The 14044-nt window shown below is 34.7% G+C and overlaps 5 protein-coding genes across 9 annotated transcripts; 2 read left to right on the top strand and 3 right to left on the bottom strand.

Moving 5' to 3' along the window:
- Positions 1-6: 6 nt before the first annotated feature.
- Positions 7-3156, bottom strand: LOC145734198 (protein-lysine N-methyltransferase SMYD4-like). Its single transcript, XM_081987411.1, has 7 exons — positions 2578-3156; positions 2059-2523; positions 1655-2006; positions 1242-1604; positions 1041-1178; positions 791-986; positions 7-733 (listed from the first exon to the last, which is right to left on the bottom strand). The coding sequence occupies exons 1-7, from the start codon at positions 2864-2866 to the stop codon at positions 533-535; spliced, it is 2004 nt and encodes a 667-aa protein (XP_081843537.1). The 5' UTR covers positions 2867-3156; the 3' UTR covers positions 7-532.
- Positions 3157-3263: 107 nt separating this feature from the next.
- LOC145734204 (26S proteasome non-ATPase regulatory subunit 5) lies at positions 3264-5360 on the top strand. Its single transcript, XM_081987422.1, has 6 exons — positions 3264-3552; positions 3601-3988; positions 4042-4288; positions 4482-4670; positions 4725-5012; positions 5067-5360. The coding sequence occupies exons 1-6, from the start codon at positions 3374-3376 to the stop codon at positions 5258-5260; spliced, it is 1485 nt and encodes a 494-aa protein (XP_081843548.1). The 5' UTR covers positions 3264-3373; the 3' UTR covers positions 5261-5360.
- Positions 5347-7076, bottom strand: LOC145734202 (uncharacterized). Its single transcript, XM_081987416.1, is given in 2 exon segments — positions 5347-6244; positions 6246-7076. Coding segments are annotated over 2 exon segments (1665 nt in total). The 5' UTR covers positions 7019-7076; the 3' UTR covers positions 5347-5352.
- A 135-nt stretch (positions 7077-7211) lies between these two features.
- On the bottom strand, positions 7212-9656 carry LOC145734203 (uncharacterized). 4 transcript variants are annotated; one of them, XM_081987420.1, is made up of 6 exons: positions 9511-9656; positions 8833-8970; positions 8611-8775; positions 7877-8560; positions 7679-7799; positions 7212-7624 (listed from the first exon to the last, which is right to left on the bottom strand). In XM_081987420.1, exons 1-6 carry the CDS (start codon positions 9517-9519, stop codon positions 7239-7241), a joined length of 1503 nt encoding a protein of 500 aa, XP_081843546.1. In that variant the 5' UTR covers positions 9520-9656; the 3' UTR covers positions 7212-7238. The 4 variants fall into 4 exon arrangements, with proteins under 4 accessions (XP_081843546.1, XP_081843547.1, XP_081843544.1 ...); XM_081987421.1 differs by having other exon boundaries at positions 8833-8961; XM_081987418.1 differs by having other exon boundaries at positions 9352-9648.
- A 117-nt stretch (positions 9657-9773) lies between these two features.
- LOC145734199 (ectoderm-neural cortex protein 1-like) lies at positions 9774-13287 on the top strand. Of its 2 annotated transcripts, none has more exons than XM_081987412.1 (8): positions 9774-9934; positions 9998-10204; positions 10257-10983; positions 11368-11454; positions 11509-11707; positions 11760-11881; positions 12441-12665; positions 12770-13287. In XM_081987412.1, the coding sequence occupies exons 2-8, from the start codon at positions 10055-10057 to the stop codon at positions 13120-13122; spliced, it is 1863 nt and encodes a 620-aa protein (XP_081843538.1). In that variant the 5' UTR covers positions 9774-9934; positions 9998-10054; the 3' UTR covers positions 13123-13287. The 2 variants fall into 2 exon arrangements, with proteins under 2 accessions (XP_081843538.1, XP_081843539.1); XM_081987413.1 differs by having other exon boundaries at positions 9783-9934; positions 10003-10204.
- The last annotated feature ends 757 nt before the right edge of the window (positions 13288-14044 follow it).

Genomic DNA, 14044 nt, shown 5'->3' with positions numbered 1-14044 from the left:
AGAAGAAAAGCTTGATTTTATATTTTTATTTTTAGCCAGATAAGCAAATTACCACTTGTATTGTAATAGACAGTTGAATAACCTTAATTAAGGATTACATACTACAGATTGATTGATTGACCTAAAATTTGTCCAAAATCATAACAGTTTTAACTATACTTATGTGGTCTATTGACAAGCACTTATTTCAATCTGATTGAGCCCCATACTACAATATTGTAATACACCACAAGAACAGTGCAGCAGCACTTTTCTATTACATATAAAACTGAAATTTAACTGCTGTAACGTTACATGCACTATATGATATGGTATTTGATACTTAAATTGTAGAGTATATTCAACAGCATAAATTACAAAATGTTGATTTTCTCTGAGATATTTCAAATTTCTCTAGCTTGTTGAAACTGCTGAGTATTTCAAATTTCTGAATGAATACTGAGAGGCCAATACAAGAAACTATACAGCAGTGCCAGATAACTTTTGGAAATGGCCCCTCAGAGCTACCGTACAAAAGTATTTTTAAAAAATTTTACAAAACATAATCGTACGATCTATTACCAAAATGAAGCATGCACACCCTAACACGCTGCTGCACTTTAATAATTTCTGGATGAGGAGGTCGAGAAAACTTAAACAAAACGTCCAGGGCTTCTGTGAACTTTTTAAGGGCGTTATTGAACTGATTCAGGCTTAGTTGGTGTTCGGCTTCGGGTAAAATCTGATCCAATTTCTGTAAAACATACACGCACTCATTTTCCTAGAGGTAAAAAATAGTTTCTCGTCCTACCATCAACCCTTTTAGGTAGGGAATCAACCCTGTTACGTTGTTGCAATAGGGACAAGTCAAAAATGGGTCGTCCTGTTCCTTCACAGTAAACACGTAAGGGCATCCCTCAGTTTTACAGGGAATTCTCAATTCGTTTTCTTTCATTTCTTTAAAGGTTGGCCACAATTCGGTGCAGGGTTGGCACAAACACTCAAACCTAAAATTATACTTTAATTACACACCTTAAATTTTCAAAATAACAGTAATTTACCAGTAATTATTTTTCAAGTACTCTTGCCTTTGATCTTTATGGTCTGCCATGTACAGTGGTCCGTAATTTTCATAAATTATATCTTCAGTTTTAATCGGTTTAATTGATCTTACAATAACTTTATTCTTAACGTTGTAGCTACAATTTGTATAATAGTTTCAATATAATATGATTCCTGTAGTTATTAAAGCAAGTAATTACCGTACTATACTAGGATCACAAGAATGGTTGAATAAAGCCAAAGTTGGATACAACCCAGCTCCTATAGTGACATTTTCGTAATTAGCTGGTATTATTTCAGACTTTTGTTGGTCTGGGTTGGAATTTTGAAGTTCAGATATTTCGTGTGCGTTAAATTGCAAAATTTGCAAGTGTCTCAATATTAAACCACCAATAAACTGTTCATCCTCGCTTAACACATTATTGTCGCTTTCCCCAAAGTAATACCCCAATTTAAGAAGCCTCAGAAGATAAATAGCCATACAGGAGTAGTGGATCAATTCAGCTTTTATTCGTTGGGCTTCATTACGACATAAAAAGAAAACGTTATCGTAATCGTCTGTCCTAAAAATCACACGTTTAGTTTAAAACCCAAATACTGCCCGGAAAATCACCTGTATATTTTCTTCCTAACCACATTTTTCTTGCAAGAGTCCTTCATATAGTCTTTCAGTTTGTTCTTTTTATCTAAGAAAAACTTGAGTGGTTTTTGACTGATTATTCTCATGGCTAAAAGGCAATTAACCGACGCTCCGGACTGGAAAAGTTGCTTTTGCAATCCGCATTCTACCCCGTGAAATGACTTGGTGGCCAATCTACTGCAATGAGTGCTACAGAACACCACATCAGTACATTCCGGACATGCTATGGGCAGTTCCACTGATCCTAAGCAGTTTTGACAGTTGGACAATGCGTGATCTTTGTCCACCACAGAACAAAAAGCATTTTCTTCCACCAGGATTGTACCTATAATGATGATTTTAAAACTAAATTTTTAAATAATTTTTGTGACACTCACCTGTAGGTATATCTTCAGAAGCTTTGGCATATCTGCCTTGGTAATTATCCTGGCAAATCGTAATTTTAGGATTGGCAGCCAAAAACTCGCTTCCACCTTCAAATCGTTCCTCTGCAAATGCAGGCACCAAATCCAGTTTAACTTGTTGCTTTATCTGTTTACTTCCACCATTTTTAAAAACATTCTGGATTTCCTTCAACTTGGTTTGTCGCGCGTCATCCTTCAAACCACTGTGTTCCAAACATTTCAGAGCTTCACTATAAGCTTCCTCTGCCAGTTTCTTGTTTTGAAGTGCATCGTAACACTTGGCTTTCCGTAGCCATAGTTTGTACTTCAAATGAGCGGGATAGTCACCAATTTCACTGATGTAGTCTATATCGTCTAAGACTTTTCTGTATTTTTCCAGCTCAAAATTAGTTGCGCTACGATTTGATACTAACACAGTAAGCAGTTCCCTATCAGCAACTACAAAAACAATAACTTTCTGAACTTGAAACGCTGAAATGTTTATTCACCCACCAGATTCTTGAGGACACCGTATAATCCCTTCATTGTAGCACCGAATGGCGTTTGCGTAATCCTTTTTCGCAAACAGTTTGTTTCCATCATTTTTCCGTTCTTCAGCCACTTTGAAATCCTTGTCGTTATCGTTAGCAGCAGCTAAAGGTATTTGTTTGGCCACATCGTACATAAGTTGGATCCTGCTGATATCATCTTTGGTGTCTCTAAAGGCGTCCACGCATTTTTCCGTTAATGTTCCGATGGCACTTTCACAATATTTCTGAAAATCGGTGATGTTGGATTTCATTTTGCATGTGCACTGTACACAATAGGTATATGTCGGTAAAACGATCCTCAATATACCTAAATCTATTAATAAGAAGCCGGCTAAAAGTTATTTTTGTCAGTATGGTGCGTGCACAATTCCAATGTTCTAGTGATATTTTGGTCACTTTACTTTTAGAATACTAGAAAATTAAAAAGTACAACGATGTGGAATATCAATTATAATAAAAGTGGGTAATAGGGTTTTAATTCTTACCACCCAATAAATTATTAATTAAACTTCTGCTTCCATTCTTATCATCAAGTCTTTTTAGACTAAAATAATATACACCTTCCTATGTGGCTTAAATTAGTGTATGGTTTCGCCGTGTACGTTGCAGCGCTACAATACACAATACCACAGTAAGTTTGGCAGATGACAGCAAATCAGCTGATTGTGAAATTCAAAAATGTGCTATTTGTAAATAATGATATGACAAAATATTTACTTATCCGGCTTTTTTGAATACTGAACATAAAAACAACTACCATGGCCTCAAAAGAGTGGTACAGCAACAAATTGACCGACTTGATGCAAGAAGATCAAAGAGTGTCCACTTTAAGTGAGTTGAGGGATAATCTTAAATCATTGCCTCATGAGGAGGCCACCAGAATATCCACAGGTTTACAGCTCCCTTTAGTGTTTGATTGCCTCAACGACTCAAATATGTAAGTTATCTACATTTTGCTAGCTACCCCTTATAAAGTTTTGTTCAGTGAACAGGTTGATTTGGCTTGTGAGGTGCTTTCAATATGTCTTGGCAACTTACACCTTGGAGAAAGTACTACCAAGTACAAAACTGACCTAGAAAGAGCGCTCGTTCACCCTTTTTCTAGTGTAAAACTTATGGCTTTAAAGGAAATTGAAAGGTCACTGTGCAATGATGATGCCCTGTTTGCTTTGTGTGAACAAACTTCAATAATAAACAATATAGTTTCTTGTCTTGGAGATGACGATTTAGGGGTTGCCAATAAAGCTTCTGACATTGTGGTAGCTTTAGGAAGCACTGTACCTGGTGCCAATAAAATTATTAGCAATGATGTGCTTATTAAACTTCAGGAAGTGACGAGCATATCTGAAGTAGTCAGACTGAGAGTGTATGAGGTGATGGCTTTACACTTTCTAAACCAATAAGCATTAATTTTATGGGTTTTTAGATGATTGTAAAAATATCAAATCATTCTGCAACAAGTTTCAATAAATTTAAGGAAGTTGGTTTGATATCAAAAATTATTGATGAAATTGGTAGTAATGATGTATTGCTTAAAATGAACATAATAGAAATTTTGTCTCAACTTGGCCAGTGTGACCATGGATATGTTTTCATGGATGAAAATGGTATATTAGATAGGATTTTCTCTCTTATTAATGAAGATGAATTAATAACCCAATTATGTCAACCAGGTAAGTATTTGCTATAATAATAAAATATTAGACATGATTTTTATACAGTAAATTGAATCTGTGAGTAATCTATTTTCACACATAAATAAGGTGCTATCTGTACAAATTAATACTTTTAAATGAAATTGAGTGTTGATTCAAATTGGCAGGAAAAAAACTCTCAGTTATGACATAAAGATAACATTCATTACAGGTATTTTAAAGTTTTTCGGACATATCGGACAAAAAAAACCTAGAGAGTTAGTAGCCAAATACCCTACTCTATTTGATCATTTGTTCTCCAACATTGAAAGTAGCGATCTTACCATTATAGCGGTAACTTTAGACGTTCTAGGCTATATAGGGCAAACATCACAAGGAAAAATTGCCTTAGGCTCAACAGGTAATGTTGTCGACAATTTTAGTTAAGTTAATATATCACCCACAGTGTGTATAGGGCTTAAAATGGAAGGATTTGTAAAAACTCTCGCCAAACTTCTACCTTCCCTACCTACTGAAGTCAGAATAAGGGCGCTTAACTGTATTGAGAATCTATTGAGGGATGTCCGTGTTGATACAATACAACTTACGGAAAAATGGTACCACCTATTAGGTCCTGAACCAATGGATGTGATTTCAAAGTATGCTAAAAACCCTTTTGTTGAACTCCGTCTAGCTGGGTTGGGCGTTGTAAACGCTATAGCATGTCAACCGTGGGGCCAAGAAGCTATTAAAAACACTCCAGGTGCTATACAGACATCACAACCATTATTATGTTGTCTGACATGTTACTTTACAGGGCTAATAGAGTTTTTGCTGGACCGAAGTATCGAAACAGACAAAGAATGTAAGGAAGCAAAGTATGATATAATAAAGTTACTGTCGCAAAGTACCGTATTTGATCATGGTCAGCAAGAAAAGTTGCAAGTATTTGTACGTGAAGGTCCCTTTTATGTGCAGGCAGTCACTGAAGTAGCCATAGAAGGTGATTAGTCGTTCTATTTAGTGTTAAACACACTCATGTAAGGATAATTTAAACTTTTGGTTTGTAAACGTTCAGTTAGAAATATATTTTATTGAATCATCTAAAGAACTTTTATGTCACGCAAAATTTGCAACAACCGCTCGTCCACATCTTGATTTTGTATTTTCCTAACTAAAAGTTCAAAATCCGCAGTCTCAATTTCATGGCAAGGATCTGTTTTGCGATCCGGCAGTCTGTTGCAATATGACGGCGCCATAATTCTCTCACAAAGCGCGGCAATTCCGCTAAAAGTCCTAAAATCAAATGTGTCCTCTTTCCGCCATCCAACCAAACTCCGGAACCGTAAAGCTTCTTCAGTGTTCATCGGTCTACCCATCAATACATCCAAGGCTTCTTGTAACGCTTGACCGGAAATGTGTTTATCCCCCGAGATTCTCGGATCATTATCCAGTTTGAACTTGTTGAAAATACAGTTAAACAACAATTTTCTTTCTGAAGAAATGCTGACGTGGTCGCGTACATAATCTAAAGGAGTCATTTGCGACAGAGAAGAACTGTTCATTGGTAATTCAAATCTGGCACTTGACCTGGAAAACATTCTGGGGAGTAAAATCCAAAAGTCTGAGTTCAGTTTTGGTATAGCTAGTTCATGTTGCAGCTTGAGCAACTCGTCGCAATCAGTTTTATCTTTAGGGATAGTTTTTAAAGCTTCTTTTAAGGCAGCTTTTCGTTTCAAGTTTAGCTCGCTATCCACCATATCTTCGTTCAGTTCTCGTCTTAGCTCCTTTAAAATTTCGGCGCTTAAGTAGGAGTCTACACTTTTGTGTGGACGTGATTTTAACTTTCTGCTTGAAGCTAGTTTTTCTCTGGTTGTGGGTTCTTCGTTCTTGTCTACAGGTATTAAAGATGCTCTAGCACTCTGATTCACTGAACCACTACCTAGGGTAGCCACCTGGGTTTCCGGGTCGGTGGGAGGATGAAAAGGTGGTTCTTTGGGTTTTTTTTTTCTTTTTCTTTCCTCGTCGTTTTATGTACTCATCCTCCTCATTTTTACTGTCAGCTTGGTGGTTTTCTAGGTCAATAACAGCAAAATTTATTTTAGCGCGATCAGTAGCGGTTTTAGCTTTTCTCGGTGATTGTGTAAGATCAGACGTAACACTTTGACGATTTCGAGGTATTTCTTCCAGACTTGCTGTTCTAGTAATAACGGTCTGGTTTAAACCACCTTGAAATGAGACACTGTAAGATATGGTATCTTGACTGTGAGTCCTTCTTAAATCGAGAACCAAACGAGCTTTAGGGTGAGCTTCTGGAGTTAAACATCTTCTGGAACCAGACGCCCGAGTTGCCGCACTTGCTAAAGTTGGTGCTGGGGTTAATGGTCGAGAATCTGTATCTGTGTACCTTCTAAACAATTCTTCTGGAACACATTCGACTTGGGAGAATAAATGTCGCTCACCGCAACTAAACTGGCTGAGAGTTGTTTTAATAACGTCGATTTCTTCGGCAAGCAAGTGATTCCGTCTTTCGTCGTTGGCCCAATTTTCTTTGGCTTTTCGAAACAATTCTTTGGTTTGCTTGTCCATGGGATGGTTGCAAAGCAGTGAACAACCATTCGAGTAAGGGTTGTAGAGTCCGGAGTAAGGTTTTAGCACAAAAGGGGCAGGCTTTGCTATCGCTTTTAGTTGCACATTTTGTGTCTTTACGTATTTGGGGACAGTTTTTGTAGGGCTGGAAGATAAACCTGTTTTGCTTGTTTGATTCATAGTTAAATTATTATTATGTAGTAGGATAATTAGAACCAATATGTTTTAATTAACAAGGGGACTGATATATTGATCAAACATTTTTCGACAGTTTTGACGCAATGGTGAAATTGTGAGCGATTACATGCGAGTAATATATCATACTTTTTCAAGTACTCTATGGTAATAGCAAAACTAGTGAATAATAAGCATATTATTAAACAGTCGTAGAAACATTTTATTACAACCAACAACTAATCAAACTGTGATCAGAACATTTTTCACGCGTTTTCACTTGTAATATGGATAGAAGTAAACTGGTTTTGCCAACAATGATTTGGCTGTCCCTTGTCCGTTTACAACGGTCTTTCATTTCAATATCATTGTCACCTTTTATCTTAGAACTTTTGCCTATTTTGAAGCTCACTCCTCCTGGTAATTCGGTCCTCGTTTGTACGACCTCATTGGAATTTTCCAGAGAATGATTGATATCACAGTCAAAAACTTCCTGGATATTAAATGGCTCACTCCGGTTTGTGCGACTGCGAGGATCCACTTTCCTTCTAGTTTTTATTAATTTCTTCTTCATTGCTACTGTGTCAATTAATTTCTGTTCCAATTGAGGGGCTGAAAAGCGTTTCAATCAATGACAATACAAAAACAGCATTACCTACAAAATACCAGGTTTTAATCGGTTTTTGGGTCGAAAATATGGGACCAAACATTCGCCAAATACATTCCTGTAGGTTTGGTACAGCATACCTGTATTAAGGTTTGCTTTGCACAAAATCCCATATATTGCCTAAAACATAAAGCATTGTAAATTTGTATGTTCTTTTGTATTTATATTGTAGTAGTATTAGTAAATACACAGCTCACCAAAATAATCTCCCTTAAATCAGGATCGTCTTCCTGTTCCAAAGTGGCTAAAAACACATGATAATAAGGCAAAAACAATTTCGTGACCGCATCAATCCCCAGAAAATAAATAATATTCAATAGAGGAACAGCTATATCCTGAGTCATTGTCAGCATTTTATCCTCCAGCTTACTAATTGCAAACTTCCTCAATGTTGGCCTCAAGCAAAACAAAGACAAAACATAACACATATATTTCACTGTGTCCTTACTAACTGAGTAACTTCTTAATCTTTGCATTAACAGTCTAACCACTAATTTCAGTTGTTTTGGATAGATGTGGATACTTGGTAAAGGGCTGTTTTCTAGTACTTCAAGTAATTGAAGCGCCCTCATTGTCAGACAGTCATAAGTGACGTCCTTAGTAAGTAACAAGTACCCAAAGTGGTAAAACCAGTTGGTTATTGTGCCTATTGAGGCATTGGTGCTTATGTCCTTTAATGCCATATGTCTTACTTCCTCATTGTCACTTATAACAGACTCACACATAGTTTCAAAGTATTCTGTTAATGTTTCTTTGTATTCTTCCATGTCATCTTCAGAATCATTTTCACTTTGTAGCCATGAGCATTCTAGGAAAGGTTCCCCCTCTTGGCATAAGTTTATGTCCTGCTCAGCTATTTCTACTAAATTTATTTGTTGGTCCTAGGAATTAAATTAATCAAAATGACATTAAAAATCAGTCAAATGCCTACATCCAGATAGTGAAGAGTGATTTCCTGTTTATCAGCAAAAGGTACAAAATTAGGTGAAGATGGTGCACCATACACTTTATCAATGTTCAGATCAGAAAATGTTTCCTCAACATCTTCAGAAATTATAGATTCACGGCCTTGTAGTTTACTTTTAACAATACATTCCTAATATAAACACATTATCAGTGCTACTAAATAATCAAAAATTACACTAAAACATACATGTAAAATATGCCTTAACTTGTAATTTATATCTTGAGTTAACATGTTAGTGGCATCTTCAGTTAACTGATCATAGCTTTCTTGTTCTGAGTAAATCCTCACTGAATCTGCACCTATGCCAGCAAAGTCCTGAAATTCCTAGAATAGGTTAAAAACAAAGTATAAACCAAAACTAATTGCCCAGTGTTAAGAGAAGCTACATGCTCTTAAGGTTTCTTAAAAGTACTACTAAAGCTATTACTATGAATGTTTAAGTATGAAAGTAAAAACTACTTAAAATACCCCATGTACATGCATTTTTGTCTTAAAATTCAAATTGAAATTGTCATCTACACCAAAATATGTAAATTAAAGCTCAGAAAGAACTCTACAACCTAGCATGTAATTAAAATCGAAGCTACTGTACTACTTTTGGAAATATCAGTATGTAATAGCCTGGAAAGTTAGTGGAAATAGCACTTCACTGGTCCTATTTTATAATATGAACTACCACCTCATTTTTTGCTAAACAAATCATACTTTTACAGGGGAAGTTTTGTCCTTGTCGGTCGGGGAGTTTTCGTTTTGATTTGAACTAGAATTTTGGTTGATCCTAGAGGGGCCAGGTTGTTGAGCCTTATTAACTTTAGATTTTAATTGTTTTTTTGATTTGGCACCGGTTAATAAAGTTGGCCTTACTGGATTCATATTGCAGTTGACCGCCTTGTTCACGGGTTCACCATTAATGAAGATATACACTTAACAAATACAGCTTTTTTGCCAAAACAATCCCAACTATTTACATTCAAAAATTCAACACTAACATAACCTAGAAAATTTAGATTGACAATTACTAGTGTGTGTATACTGGAAAAGAAGAAATATGTCCATAACCTAAATAGCTTTGAATTTATCCTAACCTCAAACTGTCAAAAAAATAAATAATAATAATTAAAAAAAGGTTTTACTACTTGTTATTGTTAAACAAATTAAAAAAAAGTACTCACAAAATGATAACAGACACAACAAATCGTGCCTAAATCTATTAAGATGCTCGCGTAACGTAAACACTAGTCATATGACTGATCGTTTTGATTAGTCGTAATTTAACTCAGCTTACCAGGTACATACTTTTAATTTTCAAAATTTTCAGGTATTATATTGAATTTTTAATTGCCTGCGCTAGGGTAGCCAGATGGTTTAGTGGCACTTATATCCCGCTGTCAATCGTCGCACTGCTAAAATGGGGACTAAAAATGATACCATAACATTGGGAATTGAGGGTACCCGACTGGAATGCAACAGAAACCAGCTTATTACCAACAGTGATTACTTTGCTGCTATGTTAACAGGTGGTTTTAAGGAGAGTTCCTTAGATTACATTGAAATACAGGTAAGACTAGTTTGGTTGCATTAGGTATTGTGTGTTATAAGTATAATTTTAGGGTATAGACTTAAAAACATTTAACTCAATTCTTTTAATGTTATGGGACCATTCATATGTAATGGAAGACCAAGAACTTCACACTATCCTTGAAGGAGCCTGCATGTTACAATTTCAATCTGTTAGAAAGATGTGTGAGGACAGAATAACAGCAGTTCTGAAGCCATCCATTTGTTTAAAAATTTGGCAAACTGCTGAAATGCTTCAATTAAGTCCATTATGGTTGAAAGCCAAATCTATGGCATTGGAAGAGTTTTCAAACATATGTCAATTAAAACACATATTTGAATTTGATCTTGATGAGATTTGTGGGTACCTGGGAAACATTTACTTAAACACACAAAATGAAATGCTGGTATTTCAAACTGCCATGAACTGGTGGTATGAAAACCAGCAAGTTTACTCTGGAGAAGATGCCAGTAATGTGATATTAAGACTGTTAAATTGTATAGATTTTAGTACTGTAGTTGATATCAGAGAAATGCAAACCTTTCCTGATATAAGTGAAAATCAATTTATTCAATCGGTATTAAACTGTGTGATTGATTTAAAAACTAATGGGATAAATGTAGGGGAATTTCCAGTTAGAAGTCTGGTGTATGCTATACATTTGTGCAATTCAAAAAGGAGAAGAAACCCTGAATTACCTAGTATGTTGGTACAAAAATGCACAGAACCTGTATTGAATAAGAAGTGTAAGGCAGATAGTGCAAAAGATCTTATAAGGGGTAAGTTTTTGGTGTGTTATATACATTTCATTATTTTGTGAATTACCTATGAAATATTTTTTATTATTATTTAATATGTATAAAGTAAGGTTGTAGTGTTGTTAGGTATTTGGTAATCTAATCAAAATTACAATCATTTAATTGATTTAAGTAACTAATTGTGTACAAAGTCTAGTTATTGCTTTATTCACATTCATACTTATTGTTTAGTCAAATATATTTCAGAAACTCTACTCTCTTCAAATCTTTTTCTTCCCTTCAAATTAATAAAAATATGAAACAAATTTTTCAACAAAGTGTGAGGTTGACAAAGCAGAATCTATTGAGATATTTGAAATTAGTTAATTGTGTTAAATGTTTGGGTAATTAGAGTTTGATTTTCAGATAGATATCATCGCAAAAGACACTGTTTAAAAATCACAGGAAACTTTTCAATGTCTACAAATAAGAATTCCACAGCATTATGCTATGGTGAGTAGATATTTTAAACTTTTCAGTAAGGTAACGTAAATTTGGTGATTCTAGACCCAGAAAAAGACAGATTCTTAACATATTCCTTAGTGATTGAAGCAAAAAAAATCAAAGATCTGGTGGGTTTTAAAATCCTGTCCAACAAGGAGTTTGTATACTTTTTCGGGGGCGAGATGATAATCGGTTCTAGGAATTTTAATTGTAACGTGTGGAGATATGACAGTTTTAAAGAGAAATGGGAAAGGATAGCTGCGTAAGAGTACCGCATTTGTTTTGGCATTAAACATGGTTTCTTGATATTAAAGGATGCCCTATGATCGCCGAAATTTTGAGTCGGTCTTAGTGGACAATTGCCTCTTTATAGTCGGCGGTGTTGCCATTTATAGGGTTCTTCAAGGAAACATGTTTTGGTATGATGGGAATAAGCGTAAGTATAAATTTCTCAGTGAACTATACTTCTAAAAATATGCTTTCATATGTTGTCAGTGTACTGTATTGGATAGTGAATATTCTAACTAACTAAGATACTTGATACATCAGTAACCTTGTTAGTAATGCTTGAATAATTAAATTTGGCAAAATTATGGTCAAATATTTTGGGATAATCCCTAAATTTAGTTGAAAGTTGTAATCCTAGATGGTAAAACACATAAAATTCAGAATTAAGAGTAGTAACAGGAATGTTGTAGTTTGCAATTATAATTATTATTAAGGGTATTAACCGCGATATTTCGTAAAATCTGCAGGAAAATAACAGGTTTAATTTATTAACATGGTTTTTCCATTAACTATAGTTGTGGCATCGTTAAACATGCAAAATTTTACTCATTGGTGTCAACTGGTTTATGTAGATTGAATAATTTGACAATAAATTCACATTAGCTGTATGTAATATCAAATTATTAGATTTGGTTGCTAATTTGAATATTGCTTTTAAGCTTGAGTTACAATAGTTACTGATCTAACAAAGCTATTTTGTTTTCTAGGGAAATGGAGCACTCTTGTCCCCTTACCAAATCAAGATAGATTTTTCAAATGTTGCTCCTTTCTCGGTCAGCTCTGTATAGTTTATTTAATAGGAAAATGTGTTTATCTATTTGAAAAATCGCAAAACGTTTGGACACCTATTAAAATGTTTATTGACGACCATGTTGTTGCTGAAATGAGACATTTTTCAGTGTGCTCTGTGGGAAATAAACTTTATATCAAAGGTAAGTTGTTGGGTATTGACTATTTATAATTTCCATTCTAATGAAATCAGTTAATTTTTTTGGAGTATACAGTTCATTCACAATTCGACTTTGTTTATTTCCAGGCAAATATTTATTAATACTGCAATTTACCGGCAATTCATTGATACTCCTTAAACAAATGGAGATGCACGAAGTTGACTACGAAGAAATGGAGTCGACGTTGTACAACCACACCATTTACACACTGTACAAACGTCGGGACGACAATTACGACGTGGTATTCAGTCTAGAATCTTTAGACTTAAACACTAACCAGGTTAAATACGTTTTTAAAAATAAAGTGGAAGGCAAAGCGGCCGTGGAAGCTGATGATGGACAGTATTACCGTTTTAGTGAATATACTAAATTGTTGTCCATCAACCATTATAGTTTGGTGAAGGAAAATGTGTTTATTAATGATACTATAGACATATAAAGTAACACTTGTTTGTTTTGGTATAGTAAGTCTGCAGTATTCAAAAGTATGATGCTGGAGCAAGAGGGTTTTTGGAGAAAGTTGTTTTTTGTATATACAAGTGTAGAGATTTCTGTCACTTTTACACCAAAACTTGAAATATCCAATAAACTTACTCACAACTTGGATTTGTACTTGTTTCATCATTTAAAAACTATAACAAATGTCTAATTAAGCTGTTTTGTGCTCTACAATTTCAAATCAAAATCCATAACTCAAACAATAATGCAAAGATTCTTCAAATAGTTAACCAAGAAAATGTTGCTTTAGGCTTACTATCTGGTTTGAAATATAATGTCCTCTAACCCAAAACTACGTAACCATATGAGTTATTAACACATTTTTGTTGTTATTCCGTCAGTACCTAATTAAGTTTCATCCATTGTAGAGCGACGCAACCGTAAAATAACCTTATGGTATAAACATTGCCAAAGCGAAAATTCTCATGCAATTAGACTAATGTTACATTTTACATGGGTGGGATATAGCGTCTATGTGCCTGCAAAGGTTTTTTCACATCATTACTTAATCTCATATGTAGAGTTTGAATAGGTTTTCTATTGGGCAATTACTATACCGTTTTATATTAACCAAACGTGCACAAATCGCATTAAGGTACTCATTAATAAGAAGTTATTCTTCACTTTCAAGCATGAAGTGGAACAAGGACACGAGCCAGTGGACTTACAATTATTATTATTATTGTCATTAGATTTTGTTTGGTTTCAATTGAAATCTAAATTTAGTGCGTGGGTGGAAAAATATTCTAAATAGTGGGTGGCAGTTCGAGACGACTCTTAATGATTTATGAAGGAATTACTATTAACATTTTTATGTTCCCATGTATGAAACTTAAATCAAATTAATCAACTCTTTTAGAAAA

This window comes from Ips typographus, linkage group LG9, assembly GCF_016097725.1.
Source record: "Ips typographus isolate SLU linkage group LG9, UJ_Ityp_2.0, whole genome shotgun sequence".
In the NCBI taxonomy this organism is placed as follows: domain Eukaryota; kingdom Metazoa; phylum Arthropoda; class Insecta; order Coleoptera; family Curculionidae; genus Ips; species Ips typographus.
The sequence above is the reverse complement of the archived record's forward strand: the minus strand, read 5'-3'. Positions and strand labels throughout refer to the sequence as shown.

Coding starts and splice junctions, on each gene's coding strand:
- LOC145734198 (XM_081987411.1), bottom strand. CDS start 2,866: ATGAAATCCAACATCACCGATTTTCAGAAATATTGTGAAAGTGCCATC. Junction 1,179..1,241: donor TGTGATCCTAGTATAGTACG/GTAATTACTTGC, acceptor TACAAATTGTAG/CTACAACGTTAAGAATAAAG. Junction 987..1,040: donor TACTTGAAAAATAATTACTG/GTAAATTACTGT, acceptor GTATAATTTTAG/GTTTGAGTGTTTGTGCCAAC.
- LOC145734204 (XM_081987422.1), top strand. CDS start 3,374: ATGGCCTCAAAAGAGTGGTACAGCAACAAATTGACCGACTTGATGCAA. Junction 4,671..4,724: donor AATTGCCTTAGGCTCAACAG/GTAATGTTGTCG, acceptor CAGTGTGTATAG/GGCTTAAAATGGAAGGATTT. Junction 5,013..5,066: donor AGCTATTAAAAACACTCCAG/GTGCTATACAGA, acceptor GTTACTTTACAG/GGCTAATAGAGTTTTTGCTG.
- LOC145734203 (XM_081987418.1), bottom strand. CDS start 9,519: ATGAATCCAGTAAGGCCAACTTTATTAACCGGTGCCAAATCAAAAAAA. Junction 8,971..9,351: donor ACAAAACTTCCCCTGTAAAA/GTATGATTTGTT, acceptor AACCTATTCTAG/GAATTTCAGGACTTTGCTGG. Junction 7,800..7,876: donor ATTTAAGGGAGATTATTTTG/GTGAGCTGTGTA, acceptor TTTATGTTTTAG/GCAATATATGGGATTTTGTG.
- LOC145734199 (XM_081987412.1), top strand. CDS start 10,055: ATGGGGACTAAAAATGATACCATAACATTGGGAATTGAGGGTACCCGA. Junction 10,205..10,256: donor TAGATTACATTGAAATACAG/GTAAGACTAGTT, acceptor GTATAATTTTAG/GGTATAGACTTAAAAACATT. Junction 12,666..12,769: donor AAATAAACTTTATATCAAAG/GTAAGTTGTTGG, acceptor GTTTATTTCCAG/GCAAATATTTATTAATACTG.